General features: G+C 42.9%; 2 protein-coding genes across 3 annotated transcripts; both read left to right on the forward strand.

The window, feature by feature from the left end:
* Positions 1 to 102: 102 nt before the first annotated feature.
* On the forward strand, positions 103 to 10,643 carry impact (impact RWD domain protein). Of its 2 annotated transcripts, XM_079739189.1 has the most exons (11): positions 109 to 387; positions 1,513 to 1,641; positions 1,741 to 1,793; positions 1,891 to 1,953; positions 2,144 to 2,229; positions 3,355 to 3,495; positions 3,811 to 3,905; positions 4,413 to 4,486; positions 4,886 to 4,976; positions 8,571 to 8,705; positions 10,275 to 10,643. In XM_079739189.1, the coding sequence occupies exons 1-11, from the start codon at positions 340 to 342 to the stop codon at positions 10,332 to 10,334; spliced, it is 975 nt and encodes a 324-aa protein (XP_079595315.1). In that variant the 5' UTR covers positions 109 to 339; the 3' UTR covers positions 10,335 to 10,643. The 2 variants fall into 2 exon arrangements, with proteins under 2 accessions (XP_079595316.1, XP_079595315.1); XM_079739190.1 differs by lacking the exon at positions 8,571 to 8,705 and having other exon boundaries at positions 103 to 387.
* Positions 10,644 to 12,615: 1,972 nt separating this feature from the next.
* LOC307078711 (histamine H3 receptor) lies at positions 12,616 to 15,858 on the forward strand (the record flags this gene model as incomplete). Its single annotated transcript, XM_079740654.1, has 3 exons — positions 12,616 to 12,856; positions 13,196 to 13,362; positions 14,986 to 15,858. 3 exons carry the CDS (start codon positions 12,616 to 12,618, stop codon positions 15,856 to 15,858), a joined length of 1,281 nt encoding a protein of 426 aa, XP_079596780.1.
* Between the last annotated feature and the right edge of the window lie 2,698 nt (positions 15,859 to 18,556).

Consider the following 18,556-nt stretch of genomic DNA (forward strand, 5'->3'; position numbering starts at 1 on the left):
TTTCAAAGTAAAAGCCATAGGCTACTCCAAGTTATAACATATTAACTGACGCCTTTTGTCGGACACGTGGAATTTCGTGGAGTTTCTTTGTCATTTATTGAGATTTTAATTGAATATTAAGTACTAGTTATACTGTGATGCAACATTGATGAAGTGGACATACACTAGGTGGATTCCTGAGGTGAAGGCGCAGCTCAGCATGCGCTGGAAGCAGACGGCTAAAAGAAAGAGCTCGTGATGAACCTCCTGCTGGATGGGGACGTCATGTTGTAGTTTCATGGTTGTGTTTTTTAGTCCGTGTTTACTTGATCTGGTTGTTTAGCTTAATGATGCGTACAGATGGAGAACACATTCAACCCGGACCATGCAGAGGATCTCCAGTCCCAAGTAAGACTTGATCCTGGACGCAGCACACAACACACAACATACAATACACAATACACGATACACAACACACAATCCAACTCCCGACCAGCGAGCCATGAGTGCATTTAGGGCTGCGACACATTTGGACTCATTAAGTGTAGGGTGTACATATATAAATAAAAAAGAATTGCAAAGTAATTATCAGCCACTTTCGTATCTCTGACCGGCGTAAAACAAGCTGATTGGTTTCATTGTCTGGTTCTGGTCTGTAACTCATATGCAATAATCATAGCAAAATAGAAACGCTACTCAAGAGAAAGTGGGAAGATCTTCATGAATCTATATCTAGTCATTATATTCAGCCATGTGTGGTCACACATGGTGGTGAGCATGTCCAGGGCAGTTTTCTAAAGATTGAGCTGGACGTCGTGAGACACAGTGAGTCTCTGGGAATAATGACCAGTTTTCAGCAAGGTGAACTTAGAAATCTTCAAGATTACTTTATTTTTCCCTCTGTGTCACATTCACCTTGTATGTGACACAGGAAATGTGTCACATTCACCTTGTGTTTGATGTGAAAATCAGGTTACACTAAACCATGCCTATAAAGCATTGAGTACATACGATTGTACACGTTTATTAATATAATTTGGTATAAGCCTACAGTGTAATTACATTTGGTATGCTTACAACACCCACATTTAGCATTTTGTTCAATTGGCCCATCGTCTGTCCGACTGAAAAGGGCCTATAATAAATGTAAAAGAAAGTAAAAGAATAAAGCCTTATTAACCTCATAATCCTACAGGCACCTGTTGACGCCTTAAAGTCAAATGAACATTGTCCCAGACTCCCAGCAGTTTTTTTGTTCTCAAATTATTTTCACTTGTCTGGCTGCAGAAGGCCTTTGAATACTCGATCTATTCCGCCCCCCTGGGCGACCACTGGCAGCAGGAGTCTTTTGGAGGACAACTCAAACCGTGATTGACAAACGTTGGCGCCGGCTTGCATCTAAGATGTTGGTGTCACTATAAAACCAGCAAAGCCTTGATCAGGGATCACAGTATTATTCATAATATGTGGTGACGGATTGTGCTGATGTCTGTTCTTTCTTTGTGTCACGTGGCTGCGCTATTGAAATCTTAGATCGAAGAAGTCGAGGCCCTGTCCTCAATCTACGGAGATGAATGGTGTGTCATCGATGAAGCATCTAGAATATTCTGCATTCAAATATCGAACGACATAGGGGATACAAAACTGACAGCATGTTTGCAGGTAACATCACACAACACCTGTCTAATGTCATCTTTTCAAAACCTCTGTTGTGTGTGTAATATATTAATGGATCTATGTCCATGTTTTTTACATGCACAGGTAATTCTTCCATCTGATTATCCAAGCTCTGCGCCACCAATCTATCAGATTAAGTAGGACCATCTAATATGTTCAACTGTAACACAACCACTGACTTGAGATAAGCATCCTGTCCCGCTACTAAACAGTTTGTGTTCATCTCTTCTGCAGTGCCTCGTGGCTGCGTGGTATCCAAAGAGTAACATTGGCAAACAGCCTGGAGGAAATTTATGTGTGAGTGTATTTTGGTATTTTTCACTTAGGCTACGCGGTAGACCGATCTTTGTTTGAATCTCAGCAGATCTGCCGTTGACTGTTACCATAAACTTCACGTTATATTTATTTAATTTTACATTAAGCCAAATTACAAATGTGTACACTTCGGAGTCTAGGCCCTAACAAGGAAATATTTCCATTTGAACAGAGAGAATGTCGGGGAAAGCCTTCTCTACCTTTGGGTAGAAGCGATTCGGGAGTTCCTCAGGGAGAAATCCCAGAGGGCAGGAGCAGGTAATAACTCAGAAGGGTATGGATCATTTTCAGATTCATGTGCTGTGAAGTGAAGTACAACCCAATTAAAAATAATCTTCAAATGTCGAGAAGAGGACAATTTGGTTCTGTTGAGCAGCTATTAATTTTGGACAATAATGATAGTTCTAATCATATTAATAATTAATGATATATTGTATTATATATAAAAATACCAAGAGCATACCTTAATCAAAAGGTAAGAAGCTTACCCAAATACTATTTTTTCCTTCTGCTTTGATAAAGCTCTTTGGATTCTAGTATTACAGGAAGCCATCTGGGCTGTGATAAAGGGTTCAAAGTGCTCTCTTTGGGAGTAGATGCTGAGGGACTGAAGGGAATTAAGATCGATATCTAGGCAATGGCTTTGGAAAAATCTTTAGAAAGTGTAAAAATAGTAAAGAATAAGAAAAAGGGAATCCAAAATATATATTTTTGTGCCTGTAATTGTTACTGTGAATCCTTAACTGTAAATGATTCAGCCCGTCCCTTCTGGGTAGTGAAAGAGAAGCGATTAGAAGACGGACTATGATTAATATGGCGATGAGCAGAAAGGGAGGCTGGACCTTTGCCCTGGGAATGGAGATTGGCAGCTTGTTTTTGTTGTTGACAAAATGACTGGAGTAGAAAGGTGACCTGAAGGAGGAGACGCCTCATGGGGAAAAGGAAATGAAAAGGGGAGTAAACAGGACAGAAAGCCTGACCCAGGTAAAGGACAAAGGAGAAGCCTGGGCTGAATGGACCAGCGAGCAGAGAGCCACACAAAGGACACATGAGATGGTGATCCAAAGTGTGTGAAGTCAAAAGACACACCACACGTACACATTTAATATTGTTCTTCTATTGACTCCTGTTCAGATCCTCTTCCTTAAACCGCGCATCAAAACCAACAATATCTCGATATTTCTCCATATTATTAAAGGTGCTAATGTGTATGCTTAATATTTATATTATTGATTAAAATTCAAAACGTTGTTACTTTAACCAGCTAAAGCCCTTCGTGTATTAGAGTATGAGCTGGGGAAGGTTTGAAATGGGAGTTTTTTAACGTGATCATGTAAATTGAAGTTGAAACCAAACACATGTCTTTTAACCTGACAACCAAAGAAGAAGAGCCTGATGGAGTCAATCTGACAACAGAGGAAGATGTGGACAATGACAAAGAAAATGATGATGAAGAGTTACCAGACTTCAGGACAGTGAAAATGAACACAGAAAATGTCCATCCCTTCATGAATCACGAAAGTGGTAGGACTTTTTTTTCTTAATTGATAATATTAAATGTTGCCATACAATACACATCGTGAACGGGTTAGGGTCTAACCCAGACCCAAACCCTTCACTCTCCTGATGTAGGGTTCGGGTTAGGGTCTAACCCAAACCCTAACCCTTCACTCTAATGATGGCGGGTTAACCCTAACCCAACATCATGAGGGTGAAGGGTTTGGGTCTAACCCTAACCCTAACCCTTCACCCTCATGATGTTGGGTTAGGGTTAGGGTTAACCCGACAACATGAGAGTGAAGGGTTTTCCTTTGTGGTGTTTCTCTTGGTGCACCATAGATGGAGACGTGCCTCCTGTCAAACATGGCTCCATCATCACCGACCGACGCAGCACCTTCCAGCCTCACCTGGCCTCGGTGACCACCCCTGGGCAGGTGGGTGCACCTGGGCGATACCTGGCCCCTTGGACAGTTGTTTCTGGGGATTTAATACATGGTCCTAACATAGGTTACTAAAGTTTAGAATATAGTTAGTAATGAGTAAATTATTTGACTCTTTAATTAGTTGTGAATTTTTCTGTTTTTGCTGAATTGTAATACATTTCTGTTTTTAATTTTAAGGATCTGTCCTTTTGAGTCTGTTAAGTGTGAAATATTTTGCTGATCACATCATTTGTGGGACATTTTTCATAATCATTCCCTTTAGTTGAAGTTATTGTCTCATCAGTTTCTGGGCTATCCTCTTAAGACAAACTCTTAGGGTTTGACTAAAGGCAAGTCATTATTATTCTTTAGTAGATGGAAATGTTGCTTTGATTACTCATTAAGGGAAGGATAAAAGATAGTGATGAAAATCAGACCAGTGTTGTTCTTTGTTCATCAATATAGAGAAAGATATAGAAGAATATTTGAATTGATAATTGTATTGGTTTCCTGATGCAGGTGAAGATGGTTCTTGATAAGCTGTACGGAAATAAGAAGATTGCAAGTGCCACGCACAACATTTATGCTTACAGGTCAGGTCAGATATTTTTCCTGTGGTCTGATGAAGTTGAATTGTGTGTATTTAATTATTAAATAATAATTATTAATTATTAACACTTAACTGTAGATTGATTTTAAATGCATTTCAATCGTTTTGAATCAAATATACAAAGAGAGGAAATAATTATGGCTTTTGTCAAGTGTGTGTGTGTGTGTGGGAGTGGGTGTGAGTGTGGGTGGTCATGACTCAGAGGAGAAGAGTTGTGACATTCTGGCCTCTTAAAGCCATTCTCCACCGAGGAGGGGGCCGTCATTCCGTTAAATTTTGTGACTAGAACCATCAAATGTTCCCTTACCTCGTGCCAAGCACTTATATATCTCTCTCTCTCTCTCTCTCTCTCTCTCTCTCTCTCTCTCTCTCTCTCTCTCAGAATCTATTGTGAGGACAGGCAGAGCTTCCTGCAGGACTGTGAGGACGACGGGGAGACGGCTGCGGGCGGGAGATTGCTCCACCTGCTGCAGGTAGGCTGTTGATTCACTGTGACCTCACACACACGCACACACCCACGAACGCACACATACGGCAGGCTCCATCCCTCCAGTGTGTCACTCCATGTGCACTGGGGCTGACGGTGTTTGTGTGGCGGTGGTATCTGAGTCATTGGATGAGTGCAAACATGACACGCACGCACACACACGCACGCACGCACGCACGCACGCACGCACGCACGCACGCACGCACGCACGCACGCACGCACGCACGCACGCACGCACGCACGCACGCACGCACGCACGCACGCACGCACGCACGCACGCACGCACGCACGCACGCACGCACGCACGCACGCACGCACGCACGCACGCACACACACACACACACACATACCGAAGGTGTCAAAAATGTAATTACTATAATGTGTATTCAAACAAAAACAAAAAGACTCAATCCGCCCCTGCATTGCATTGTTCACTGAAGTCTATTTTGGATTGATATTGTTCAATGTGCTTATGGTGAGATCTAGAGCCATTTAACCCAGAAATTATACGCTGAACATGAACTATTAATAGCAGAAAACGAATAGATAATCCCTAATGTTGAACTGTTTGAATAATTCATGGTTCAACATTTAACAACCATATCCTAACGTCATCATAATACCTGATAGGGTAATAAGACAATTGTTGACCACAAGGCTTTTAGAAAACCCAATGATGAGGGTTATTAAGGGGGGAAGTATTATGCTCAGTGTCTCTTCTTTTGAATCCAAAGCATGTTGTGGGAACAGAAGATGTGTGGGTGGCAGAGAAGTGCCAGTGGGACACGTAACCCTAACCCTTACCCTAACTGCTGAGGTCAGGGACTAACCCTACCCTAACCCTAACTGCTGAGGTCAGGAACTAACCCTACCCTAACCCTAGCTGCTGAGGTCAGGGACTAACCCTAGCCTAACCCTAACTGCTGAGGTCAGGGACTAACCCTACCCTAACCGCTCAGGTCAGGCGGTGACCTAGACTGCCGGGGATTTGATTTTGCCCTGCTACAGAAGGGTCTGGAGAACAGCATTACATTTCTTTCTGCTTCCGATACGTTTTATGCGGGAGCCAATCACCAAGCTGGCTTCTTCCCCTGGCGCGCTATTGGCTGGTTTAACACAATGCCGACAGGGAAGTGACGGCAAGCAGCCAATTGCATACAGAGTCAGTTGAACTAGGCCCGTTGATCAAGCTTCTTGTGCTGAAGAAAATGACAGCAGCCTCTACAGACCAAGCTCAATCGTAGATTGAGCTTGGTCTGGCCATAGCCAGGCTAGTGGTGACCCTAACCCAAGGTTAGGGTCATCGTCCCTCGGGCGTGACAATCAAGGTTAAACTAAAAGGCACTTTGACGTCACTAAACTCTGAACGTTTACAACCTGGTTGGCAGAGACTGACAAAAACACAAGATTTTATTCCTGTTAGTTAATTATGCCGTTATTTCAAATGGCAAAGATAACTATGTTGAAAATAATATAATACATCTTTGTTTATACTTCAAAAAAAAAGAAAACCGTTTTGGGGTCACTGCCGCTTTAAGAGAGAATGTTATGTGCATGTTCTTCCGCCAAATGAGCTGATAGGATGAGCTGACTGAGTCTCCAGAAGGGGGCGTCTCATTTGCTTCTGAAAGGTGCTCCATGAACAAAAAGCCACCAAAAACAATAAAAGAAATCCATCCAACGTGTGCCTCCCACGGCCCCAGGAGGAGAGAGCACTTTGTCTTGTGGACCATATGCCATCACAGGTGGCCCACATTCTTACTCTGTGTCCTTCAATGTTTTTGTTTTCTGCCTCTCTGCCCTCCTCCCGTCTGATGTTCCAGGATCTTTGCTCGCTGACTGTCAGGTGGCTGTCCCGAGGCCCTTTGAACATTTAGACTGTTACACAGATGGTTCCTCGTCCAGCTTCAGTTGAGGTTTTAATGTATGGCACAATAATGTATTTCATGTTGCATAGTTTGATGATTGTCCAAATACATTAATCATAGCAGTACTGAAAAAGCATCTTTATTATCTAGTACTAGTCATTTAAGAGCTGCCTCTATCGAAAGCAACCACTGGCTTCACAAACATTCAGTGGTCAACCCAGAACCACTGACCAGGCTTTGAGTCTGAACATCCTAGCCTCACATAGTATCCTTCTCTATAACAAGAGCTCAATGGTGGGCTGTGGGCATAGCGGCAGTAGGAAGATGCTATCGATGGGGACAATAGAGTGGCACTACTTTTAGGAACAGCAACGGCTGGGAGAGAGATGACAGCAGGATGCACAGCTGGGGTATGGAGCTGTTTCTCTACTCTCATCGTATCCCACAGCTACACCCCACTGACGGGCAAACCTCCTGCTAACCCTCCAGAGGAATCCAGTAGCATTCATTTGACCCCACTTTCACTGCAGTGTTCATACAAAAGAAGAAGCACCTGTCAAATGGCATTGTGATTCACTCCCAGTTCCACCACACCAAAGGATGGGCTCTCGTTCACAACTGGTCCGTTGCACCAGTGTGAGAATTATGGAAATGTGATACTTTGAGTCATTGAAAAATGAAAAGCCTCTCCTCTGTCAAGCCCTGAACAAGAGGGTGCTGACTGACAATTTGAATGGTTGCTAAGCGATGGCTGTAGCCACTTTACATGCATCTGGTCACTAATAAATACCAACAGTTTGTTCGATCCAAATTAAAACTGTCGGGGGGGACAGTTATGAAATGGTGCATCTGATTGTAGAAAGCTGCCCTCCTATCGATCTCGCCCGAGGTTAACTGAAGCTCTTCCACTCTTTAACTCAAGCTGCATTAAGGAAAACCACAGCGAAGAAAACACAAAATGTTTCCGGCACCATTCAAACATAAGTAACCAATTCTGAAAAAAGGAAAATCAGACTGGAACTCTTTCTGCAGAACAAAGAAATGAAAATGATGGAGACGTACTACCTAAACTGCTACATAGTAAACAAATATGAGATAACAGCTACGGGCTTCCTGTTGCAATAGATGAGCCATCTCGAGGCGGTACCTCGTCTCACTGAGACTCCTCACAGAGTTCTGATTCTATATTATCGACATGTACATCTACATTGTAAGCTTCTCTTCCAACATGCTCCAGTACATTTGGCTCTGCTCTAGTCTTCTCGTTCTCTAAAGAAAAACCCTTGCGTCCCGCTTCCTAATTTAGACGGGCGCCAGATCTTTCTCTGCCACTGAATGGGCCACGTGAGGTAATGAATACAAGTGGGCTGATTAATAGTTGGTAGGCAGCTGATCGTGATTTTGCATTAGCGCTCCCCAGTTGCACTTTTGTGTGTTTTTGGAGCCCATTCATTCCTTGATGCATGTACCCAACAGGCCCTGCGCTGCTTCACTGCGTGTGTCAGGCATCTGGTCTGAATTCGGTCTTCCTTTTGTTTTATTAATTTTATAGCTTATGATCATTTCTCAGAAACCCTATATCTTTTCTCTCTCAAATTCTCTCTCTGTCGTCTTTCTCCCTCTTTCAGAGAGAGATGCTGCAGAACACTAATAGCTCTTCCCAGAACCCAAACAACAACATCTTTCTCTTTGTGTTTTTTCCGCATCGCCAGATTCTAGATGTGCGGAACGTGATGGTAGTGGTCTCCCGCTGGTACGGCGGGATTCTGCTGGGCCCAGACCGCTTCAAACACATCAACAACTGCGCCCGCGGCGTCCTGGTGCAGGAGGGCTACACCTCCTCCGCGGTGAGACGCTAATCGAGTGTCACACATTGAGCCGTAGTTCAGCATCACTGTGCCCGAGTCCAATATATAGCAAGCAGCACTTCCTGGCGCTAGCTGGAAGGGTACTTCTCTGTTAGCTTGCTTGATGTTTTTATACGTGCATGGAAAGCCCCAGTTGGAGTTGAGTTTAGCTGGGATTAGGGTTAGGGTTAGCCTGAATAACCCTCTCTAAGGTTGATGGTTCCAATAGCCACAGATCTGCTAGCGATTCACTGGAACATTTACACATTGTTAATCTGTATGTTTGGCTGTTGTTTCTTGTTTCTCATTGTTTCACAATCCCATTATGGATATTAGTTTACTTTAAGTGTCTTATCTGGATACATGTCCAGGAGATCAAACAGTGTTTCTTCTAGCCCTCGCCACCAAAGAGATACAGGCAGTCTGCTTTGAAGTGTTCTTTGCCTCTAAGTCATCAGCTGATAACATAAAAGACCGCTCATCTTGTGTCACTAATAGATTAAAGGTAATGTAAATCTCCCGATGCATGAAGCCCACAATACAGCCATTTATTTTATCAGCAATACATTTAGGTTTGTCATATTAGTGTTGCTTAGTTTGAAGTGTTGGCAAATTATTTGAGAATGGAAGAAGAAAATGACGTTTGTGTTAAACAGCACTTACCTATAGGTCGTAAGACCACTCTGGGCACTTCTACAAAGAACCCCCCCCACACACACACACACACACACACACACACCTCACACACACACACACACACACACACACACACACACACACACACACACACACACACACACACACACACACACACACACACACACACACACACACACACACACACACACACACACACACACACAGGTGGTGTCTGTTAAGACTTATAGGTGTCTGGGGACCAGGTAATGGGACCAGCCACCCATGTGGTTATGACAACATGCTCTGCGTGAGTGACTCCATCCACTGCGTCCATCTTGTTGTATGTTGTGTTCTGCAGTAATGAAGAGATTGGGGACAATGGAACAGAGAAGACATTGTTTAATTCCAGAGGCTTAATGCTGTACAATTATGTGTTGTGGAAGAGGACCTGACTCACAAAGCTTAATTAGTTGACCTGAGTGCTAACTCAAAATGAATAAATTATGCGCATTCCCTTGAAGGAACAAATAACACTTTTAAATTAAAAGTGTGCTTGAGCTGGGAGACGTTAAGGGAATATTGTTTAATGAGAAATGACATTATGAAGGGGATTGTGTTTTATTTAAATGTCCAAAATGCTTGACCCTGTTAAAAGCCTCTTATTTAAATTGAGCTATTGAGATATTTTGAAGTGTGAAGCAAAGTATACTTCCACACACAACATCCTCAATGGCAAATGACAAAACTTGATTTAATTGGTACATTTTGGAAATGTCGGTACTTGAATGAGGCAAACTCTATGTGCCCGTACCTGGAGGGCTGGTGGCAGATGAAGGCACGCGAATGCGTGTGATATTTCAACCACGTGATTATTTCCCTCTAATAAATGGCTAGTCAGCACCCTGACTGTATTGGTGTGTTGTACCACAGGAAGAAGCCGCCACACTTGGAGGAAAGGGCAAGAAAACAAGAAGTAAGAAGGCAAAATGAGTCACTCATTTGGAATGCCTTGATCTGCAGCCTGCCTGGAGATGACCTGGAGTGGAGATAACCGCAGATTAAGCAGACTACACACGTTTCAACGGAACTGAAGAAGATTGTCTAATCAAGTTACAATGCCTGGGATAATCAACAATGGAAATGATTTTAAATGGATCAATATAGTTAATTTAATTAAATGTATTAAATGCCATTACACATATTAATATTTTGAGTTTGAACATACTTTGTTCTTCATGAGTTGATTAAAACCTCTGTGTTTAAAGTCACATTTTAATAAAGAGTTGAGAGTTACAAACATATTGTATACACAGCTTATTTTTGTCAAACATCTATAAACATCAAAGCTATGCAGTGGGGCATTATAGCGGCGTTTCCAATGGACTACAACCTCAATGATGATGCTGTTGGACACCTCAGAACACTGCATTAAACATGCAGAAGGAATTTATTCAATGACTCAAGGAACTGATAGCTTTGCTTTCCTTGGCTGCATGTGCCTCTCTCTCTCTCGCTCGCTCCCTCTTTATGTATATATTTATAGGTGTGAATGTTATATATATATATGTGTGTGTGTGTGTGTGTGTGTGTGTGCGTGCGTCTCCCGCTCTTTGGAGAGCATTTTGTCATCCCGATTTTTCGCTGGGTCTCTCTCCCACTACACCACATCCACGGCCCTCTTTCCGTTCCTGGATCTCTCCGTTGTTCCTCCCTGGGTTCTACTGGCCATCTGTCCTCATCTCGGATGTTCCACCCGCCCTCTACCCCCCCTGTTGCTCAGCATGCCTCATGTCATAAGTAACATTTTGTAATTATTCCTACAGTAACATCATCAAACGTATGGCTGTACAGGTCATTCCACCGATGAATTGGTCATTAAATAAGTGTTTGATTGAATCATTGGGTGGTTATAATTAAATAAGTGATTTGCTTGCGCAATTTATCGAGTTGTAGTGTATCGATTGGTCGATTCGTTGAGTGATTTGACAGCCTCGTAGGGTGTTGCAGGAATCGAATCTAATTTGGAACCATTGAGAATAATGACAATGATAATTTGATCTAGCGGCGCTGTCAGTGACAGGTTGTCATAACACCCTTCCTCTTCAAGTGTCCATGCCGTCTTCCCTAAACCTCGACTGATGAATGTGTACTCGGCACAAGATCAGAATCAAGCCCTGGGCCATCTCTAAGGCACAGTCCCTTAAAGCCTGCAACAATACAATACGTAATTGTTAATTTTTTCTTCTTATGATTGCGACCTTGTCTCTACGCTGTGAACGACAAAGACGCTCAGAACTCCCCAGGGGGGGAAGTCTGCCCTGACCTCAAAACTCGGTCCAAGGTCAAAGCCCCTGTTTAGGCTGCAGCCCATCTTGCCATATATCACGGCTGTAAAACTTATATAAAAAATAGCATTATTCAATCAAATATGGTAAATGATTAGTTTGAATGCTTTGAAGGGGCTCAACGATAATCGATATTGTTTGACATTTGAGTAGGTTCCAATATGTAGGCCAATAGATATTTGATAACAATTGGTTGTTTATTGCCTATTTCAGAGCTCTTCACGGAAGGTCGTCAATGAGGTTCAGCAGCTCTTGATTCAAGGGTTCGTTCCAGATGAGAGCGCGTCTGTTAATTGATTGGACAATAGAACCAATAGTAGCCAGACCCTGCTATAGCATCTTTTCATGGAGAACCCGTTTGCAACAAAGGGTGGACATGGTTTGGATGTGTAATGTATTCAACCTTCTCAAAGTGTTTCTACAAATTGAAAAAAAAGCTGTCCTCTGAATCACATCACTGAATCAGCATCAGAATTGATCGTAATCACTTAATAGTTTCTAACGAGCATAGCTGCCTGGGCAGAAGACGTCAATGCAATTCACTGGAGGCTTTAATCTCAGTTCCAATACTTCCAAAAGGTCCGTAGTTGGTCTGAGAGACAGAAGTACAGCAGGCAGATTTATTCTGCTTTGTACCAATGTGCAGCTGATGCGCTCAGCCTGGTGCTAGGCGGTGTAGGCTACTGCAGACAAAGAACCGCGACCACATGGGATACACTAAATCACCTTCTCCACGGATCAAAAGGACCATGGGCTAAATGGAGAAAGTAACATCGATTGTTCTTATATCTACATTTGTGGATGTCCCGCTCCTCCCTGCGCATTGTTACCCGGAACGCAAAGTCGGAGCATCAAACCGGATCGCTAAACAGATGTTGTTTGGGTTAATTAGGCGTGTCTACAATGCATCGTAAATCAGATTAACAATGGGAGCCTATCTGACGGAGTCCAACTCGAGCGGGAACTTTAGCAGCAGGGACACTGAGAACGGGAGCATCCTCCTACCTCCTACCCTGGTGGGGATCTTCTCGGTTCTGATGGTAACTCTGGTGATCGTTATCGTAGCTGGCAACGCACTGGTCATCATGGCTTTTATTGTGGATAAGACCCTGAGAACTCAAAGCAACTACTTCTTCCTCAACCTCGCTATCTCGGATTTCCTTGTGGGTGAGTGTCCGTCTTCTGCTTCAACTTCTCCTCCGTTCCTTTGTGTTTCTGACCTTTATTTGACGTGCCCATCCGAGGCTCCTCAGGAGCCTCGAGCATTAGGAGCTAGGGTTTATTGGAGTGGCCAACACCTATATCTGGCCTCTGCCTTTTTTCAATTTATATCGCAATGGTTTATATTTATTCATATCAGTGGACAATAGAAACCAGCTCTTCAAATATGGATCTTTTTTATGAACAGAAAAGCACCTGCTCCTCTGACTATTGAAAGTGCAACGGCATGAGATGTGACGCTGAGCTTCAGTGATCCGGGTGATGATCCCTCCCCTCGCCCCGCAGGTACCTTCTGCATCCCGGTCTACATTCCATACAACCTGACAGGTCGCTGGATGCTGGGCCGAGGTCTCTGCAAGGTGTGGCTGCTCATGGACTACCTGCTCTGCACGGCGTCCGTCTTCAACATCGTCCTAATCAGCTACGACCGGTTTCTCTCCGTCACCAGAGCGGTGAGGAGCCTCAATACACTCAGCACCACGCTTCAACGCACACAATTCCACACAGCCGCGCACTGAAAAAGACTTTAGGGCGCTACTCTGAGTCACTGCTGGTGCCATGGTCGCTGTATCCTTTGTCTTATCACGCGGGGTTGCAGGTCTCAGCTGTGTGTTAGTCATGTACTTCTGTCAGCTATAAACTTTAGGATTAAGAATCTGTGGCATGGAGATGTCTTTGGATTTGCGAAGAAATATCTTGATTTATCCCAATATAGGCCTGAAATCAATACTGTAAACGGATTGTATGGGATTGATACATTTTGTTTTAACTATTTGTGTAAAGTAAATGTAATTGGGTCACATTAAATTCACTGTGCAAATACATTTGTTATGCAATCGGAGGTTGGGTTATGGGTTAGGGTGTTCAAATAACAAATGTCATTATCAATGATTAAAAATAATGGAAATACCGTTATAGATCATCACCTTTGATCGTTCATCAGCATCAGGATTTCCACTTGGACAGTTCACTATTGCCAAGTTGAAAAATAAATAGTCATTTTTATTAAGAGTTGATCAGATCAAATCGACAAGAATAATTAGTGGAACAGTACGTTGCTCTGATCTGCATAAAAAACAAATCTGGGTTGTTGACATAAATACCATCCTTCAATGTAAGAAACTGCCGTTAGTGGGTTAATTAGTTGCTTGCTAAATATAGGAACAACCTTACATTTTTTCCTTGGTCTTTGTACCATTACATGCACCATTAACCACTACAGTGTGACTCCAGCTGAGCTTGAACCAGTCTACAGTTGACTCGCTCTGTTTGGTGAGATGGCAAGCAAAGAAGGAAGGAGCTGGACAGGGGTAGGGTTACCCTAACACTAACCCTAACAGGGTTGTTGAAAACGGCCATGCTAATGGAGGGTTTGGATGGTGGTTAAACAATGGAGTACAATGACAAGAGCCAGTTGAAGGAGGAAGAGGAGAGGATCAGGATAGGCCGATGTTTCTTCTCTTTGTTGTGTTAACGAGCTTTCGTCCTCTCTCCCCGGTAAAGCTGGATGGACAATAGACACACACACAGGCGCACACACTCAAACACTTGGTATATTCTATACTATATCTATACTGGTGATTTATTAAATGATTTATTTATTGATTGCAGGCTGTATTTATTGCTTGATTTATTGAATGGTTCAATGATTCATCATGATTTAAACAAGTATGAACCAAAAACAAAATGGATCATGGATGGGTGAGCTAATCCTTAAAGTTAATAATGATGGGGGTTTAGTCATCGTCACACTATTGCATGTTTACAAGCATGGAGCCTGAAACATCATGAATAACGTTGAGTCCATGCTGGAACAACACACATCCATAGCCTCCCAGTGTAATTACTGAGGCTCCACTGGCCAGCTGATAGCATTAAGATGGCATTCAAAATACAGGGCAGCAGACATCTTGATCGAATATGCTTTTAAAATCACAGTGTTAAGCATGACAAGACAAAGCAGTAATCCCCCAGTTACAATGGAAAGGACTGCAGCCCCATGCAGTAAATTGGTACGGATATAATCATGGACAAGGATATTTGTCTGACAAGTGTCTTACCAAACTGTCTCCCAGGTTAGGTACCGGGCACAGAGAAACATGACACGGCAAGCCGTGACCAAGATGGTGGCCGTGTGGCTCCTGGCCTTCCTCCTCTACGGCCCCGCCATCCTCTTCTGGGAGTCGTTCAGGGGCCACAGCATCGTCCCCGCCAACCAGTGCTTCGCCGAGTTCTACTTCACGTGGTACTTCCTCCTGAGCGCTTCCACCTTCGAGTTCTTCGCGCCCTTTGTGTCGGTGGCCTTCTTCAACCTCTGCATTTACCTGAACATCCGGCGCAGGAACAAGAGCATGTCGGCCTGCATGGAGGACTCCTCCGCCACAGCCGCCATGCAGCAGGACCTCCGCCTACCCAGAGGGAACGGCGCCACCTTGTCTGTGTTTTTCGTCAAGACGCGCAAAGTGTCGTCCAGCGAGCCCGCCGCCATTTCCGCGGTCATCGAGGACGAGGACGAAGACTTCGGCCGGCCGTCGAGCTGTGGCCCCGGCACCACCCAGACCTTCATCCACAGGAACCGGCCGTCTCCCCGCGGGAGTGGCACTGTCGTCTTCGACACCCGGTCGCCGTGCAGTGCGCCCGGCCGCAGGACTCAAGGCTCTCGGCTTACTCGGGACAAGAAAATTGCCAAATCGCTGGCCATCATCGTGTGTATCTTTGGCGTCTGCTGGGCGCCCTACACTCTTCTGATGATCATCCGCGCCGCCTGCAGTGGTGCGTGCGTCGAGCACTACTGGTACGAGATGACCTTCTGGCTCCTGTGGTTGAATTCTGCCATCAACCCCTTCCTGTACCCTCTCTGCCACAGCAGCTTCCGCAGGGCCTTCTCCAAAATCCTCTGTCCTAAAGGGCAGTCGGTCCAACCTCAGATTGAGATACAGTCCTGCTAGCGAGCCGCTCCGACTGTTCTTCCATTAAGGGTTGCCCACTTTCAAGCTATGGACCCCATTTACATTCAGGTGGACGTCTACTTCAGAATGGAAGTCAACTTAAACGGAACAAAGAACAGCACCGACAGCAACACAACGGAGGCTGAAGAGCGTCGAAGGAAATGAGAGGCAACGATAATTAGAGTTCCATAACTGCTGAAGGTCATGAGATATACCATGTATTCTGAGACAGGATCCCATTAACAAACACAGTTGCAGTTTTTGGGATTAAGATAAGAAACATGGCCAGAAATTGTATTGCATTATTTTATGTATTTATATAATTTATAATGCTATAGGATTTCAAGTGAAACCTCAATATTTCAAACCTTACAATAATTTCCAAAATCATATAAATATATATCATATAGATGCAATCACTACGGTGTGAGGAGATACATTTTTAACTATGTGTAGTCCTGCAGCAACAGAGCCTCAAGATCAAAGTATGTAGATGTGATGCCTAACTAAGACCAAGAGTCAGTGATATTGATCATTCAACAAAAAATCATGTCTTTCAATGTGTTCTTGAAGAGTGGGTGGGTATGTTGACTAAAAGTGAGTGCTGTCATCGAAGCAGAACTCACTCTCTGTGTCCATGTTAAGGAAATGGAAGATAATTTCAAAAGCCGAGAGGGAAATCAAAGTGCTTAGTATCGGTTGTCAGGATTCAACCAATTTTTATTGGGCCATAAAATACGCCACCCGTCGGACTTTGTATCCAGGCGTTGGACCGTTTTCATATTAAGTGTTGTGATTTTTTTTACCCAGTTTATAAAGAGTAATACATTTTTAATCCGGGTTCAAGGTGTACTTCTGTGAAAGAGCCCTAGTGAGTATTTCACTCCTTGCCTTCAGTGAGTTAGGTAAATAGAGTAGAATATCATGGATTTAATAGAGATCTGGGACATGAACTGCAAGGAACAGTTGGCCAAGAGACGTAGATCCTTATTATCAAACTAATCCAAGGCGATCCGTACCGATGTCTCTAACAGCGGTCCCAAACTTTCTGGGCCTTAGGGTTAGGGTTAGTCACTAACCCTAGCCCCAGAAAGGTTAGGGTTAGGGTTAGGGTTAGTCACTAACCCTAACCTTTCTGGGGCTTAGAAACAGCACAACCCCAACCACAAAGGCAAACAAACTTAAAGTTGCTCGCAATATGTTTGCAATATTTTACACACAGGCAAATTAAAATCAGGCAATTCTTTTTTTTTATTGAAATTGAGCAAGAATAATACATTTATAAAATAATAAATATTAATAATTATACAAGAAAAATTATACAGGAAAAACGAACTTTTCTAGCATACTATTTGTTTTGACATTACAAGGACATTAAACATTGAGGTTAAAAGATAAAACAAGCACTCACACTCTTTTTTTTGAAATAAGGAACATGCTGCCTCTGATATGATATTGGCAAGCAATTGCTAAATAGCTGTGCGAGGAGTGCCTGTTTTTAAGAGTTTTAACAGTCCTTTATTTTCTGATGTACCAAAAAGTAAAATAAGTTCTAGAAATCTAAGGGCTCTAAGGTAAAAGAAAAAAAATGAATAAATTAGCTATCACAACAAATGCCTTTATCCTGTTGCAAAGACCACAGCAGATCTCAGAACAGCTACCCAACAAATTGGATTAAACATCACAAATTACATCATTGTGCAAAATTAAAAAAGACTCCCAGCACAGAAAGAGTATACGCGTCTTCCGCTGTGATTTTAAATGACACATTATACGTGAGAGGAAGGGCCTGGGACTGGCAGTGCCTTTAAACCCTATTCTGTCTGCGTGACATGGATTCAACGTGAATAAATTGGATGGTGGGAGTGATACAACTTTTATTCATTTTTATAATCTAATCAAATCAGACTTGTATCGCAACCTGTTGGCTCATCTTATTTATATATCTGTTGTACTAGAAAGGAATAGACCTCTAGGGCTGCAAGTATGAAGAACTTTTTTGGGAAATAGCCAGCAAAGTCAATTTAAAGTAATTTTGTGAAATGCCAACAGATGTTAAGATGAATAGCCAAAGGTTTTGGTGACCTGGAGAGGCACAGGTGGACTTGTAAATTGAAAACAAATTGCTCTGTGCTGCTATTGATGTTGTTTCCATACACAATGGGGGACCAAGGAGCAAATCCATTCTGTCTTCCAAAGGAGAGAAGGAGAAGAGAGAGGGAGAGTTTTGTTTAACACAGAGACCTCCCTGCCACAAAAATACAAATACAATCAGAAGAGAATCTAGTGGACACTACTAACTGATCACACAGCAGGAGACAGGAGAGTGAAAAGGCACTGTGCAGATAACAAAAAACCCAGCCAAATAGAGCTACAGAGACCAAGACCTTTAAGATATACACTTGAAAATATATTCATAGTACATGCACTGTTATAAATTAATTTTGATGTTGTTGTTAGAACCATGGAATTATGGACATCTGGGTCCCATTTAGATGTTGAGAATAAATGATGAAATAAATACAATTTTGAATGTCAAACTAAAAGCTTTGTTGATCATTTTTTTACTCATCTTGGGTACATAAACTCTTTTCCATATAAAATGTTGTCCAAATGGTGACGTTTGGTGGATTATGCTTGAAAAGCATTTAATTGGTGCGATGACTAATATCTACAGAAAATACAATTCATGGCACCT

This window comes from Pollachius pollachius (genome assembly GCF_949987615.1).
Source record: "Pollachius pollachius genome assembly, chromosome: 7".
Taxonomy (NCBI): domain Eukaryota; kingdom Metazoa; phylum Chordata; class Actinopteri; order Gadiformes; family Gadidae; genus Pollachius; species Pollachius pollachius.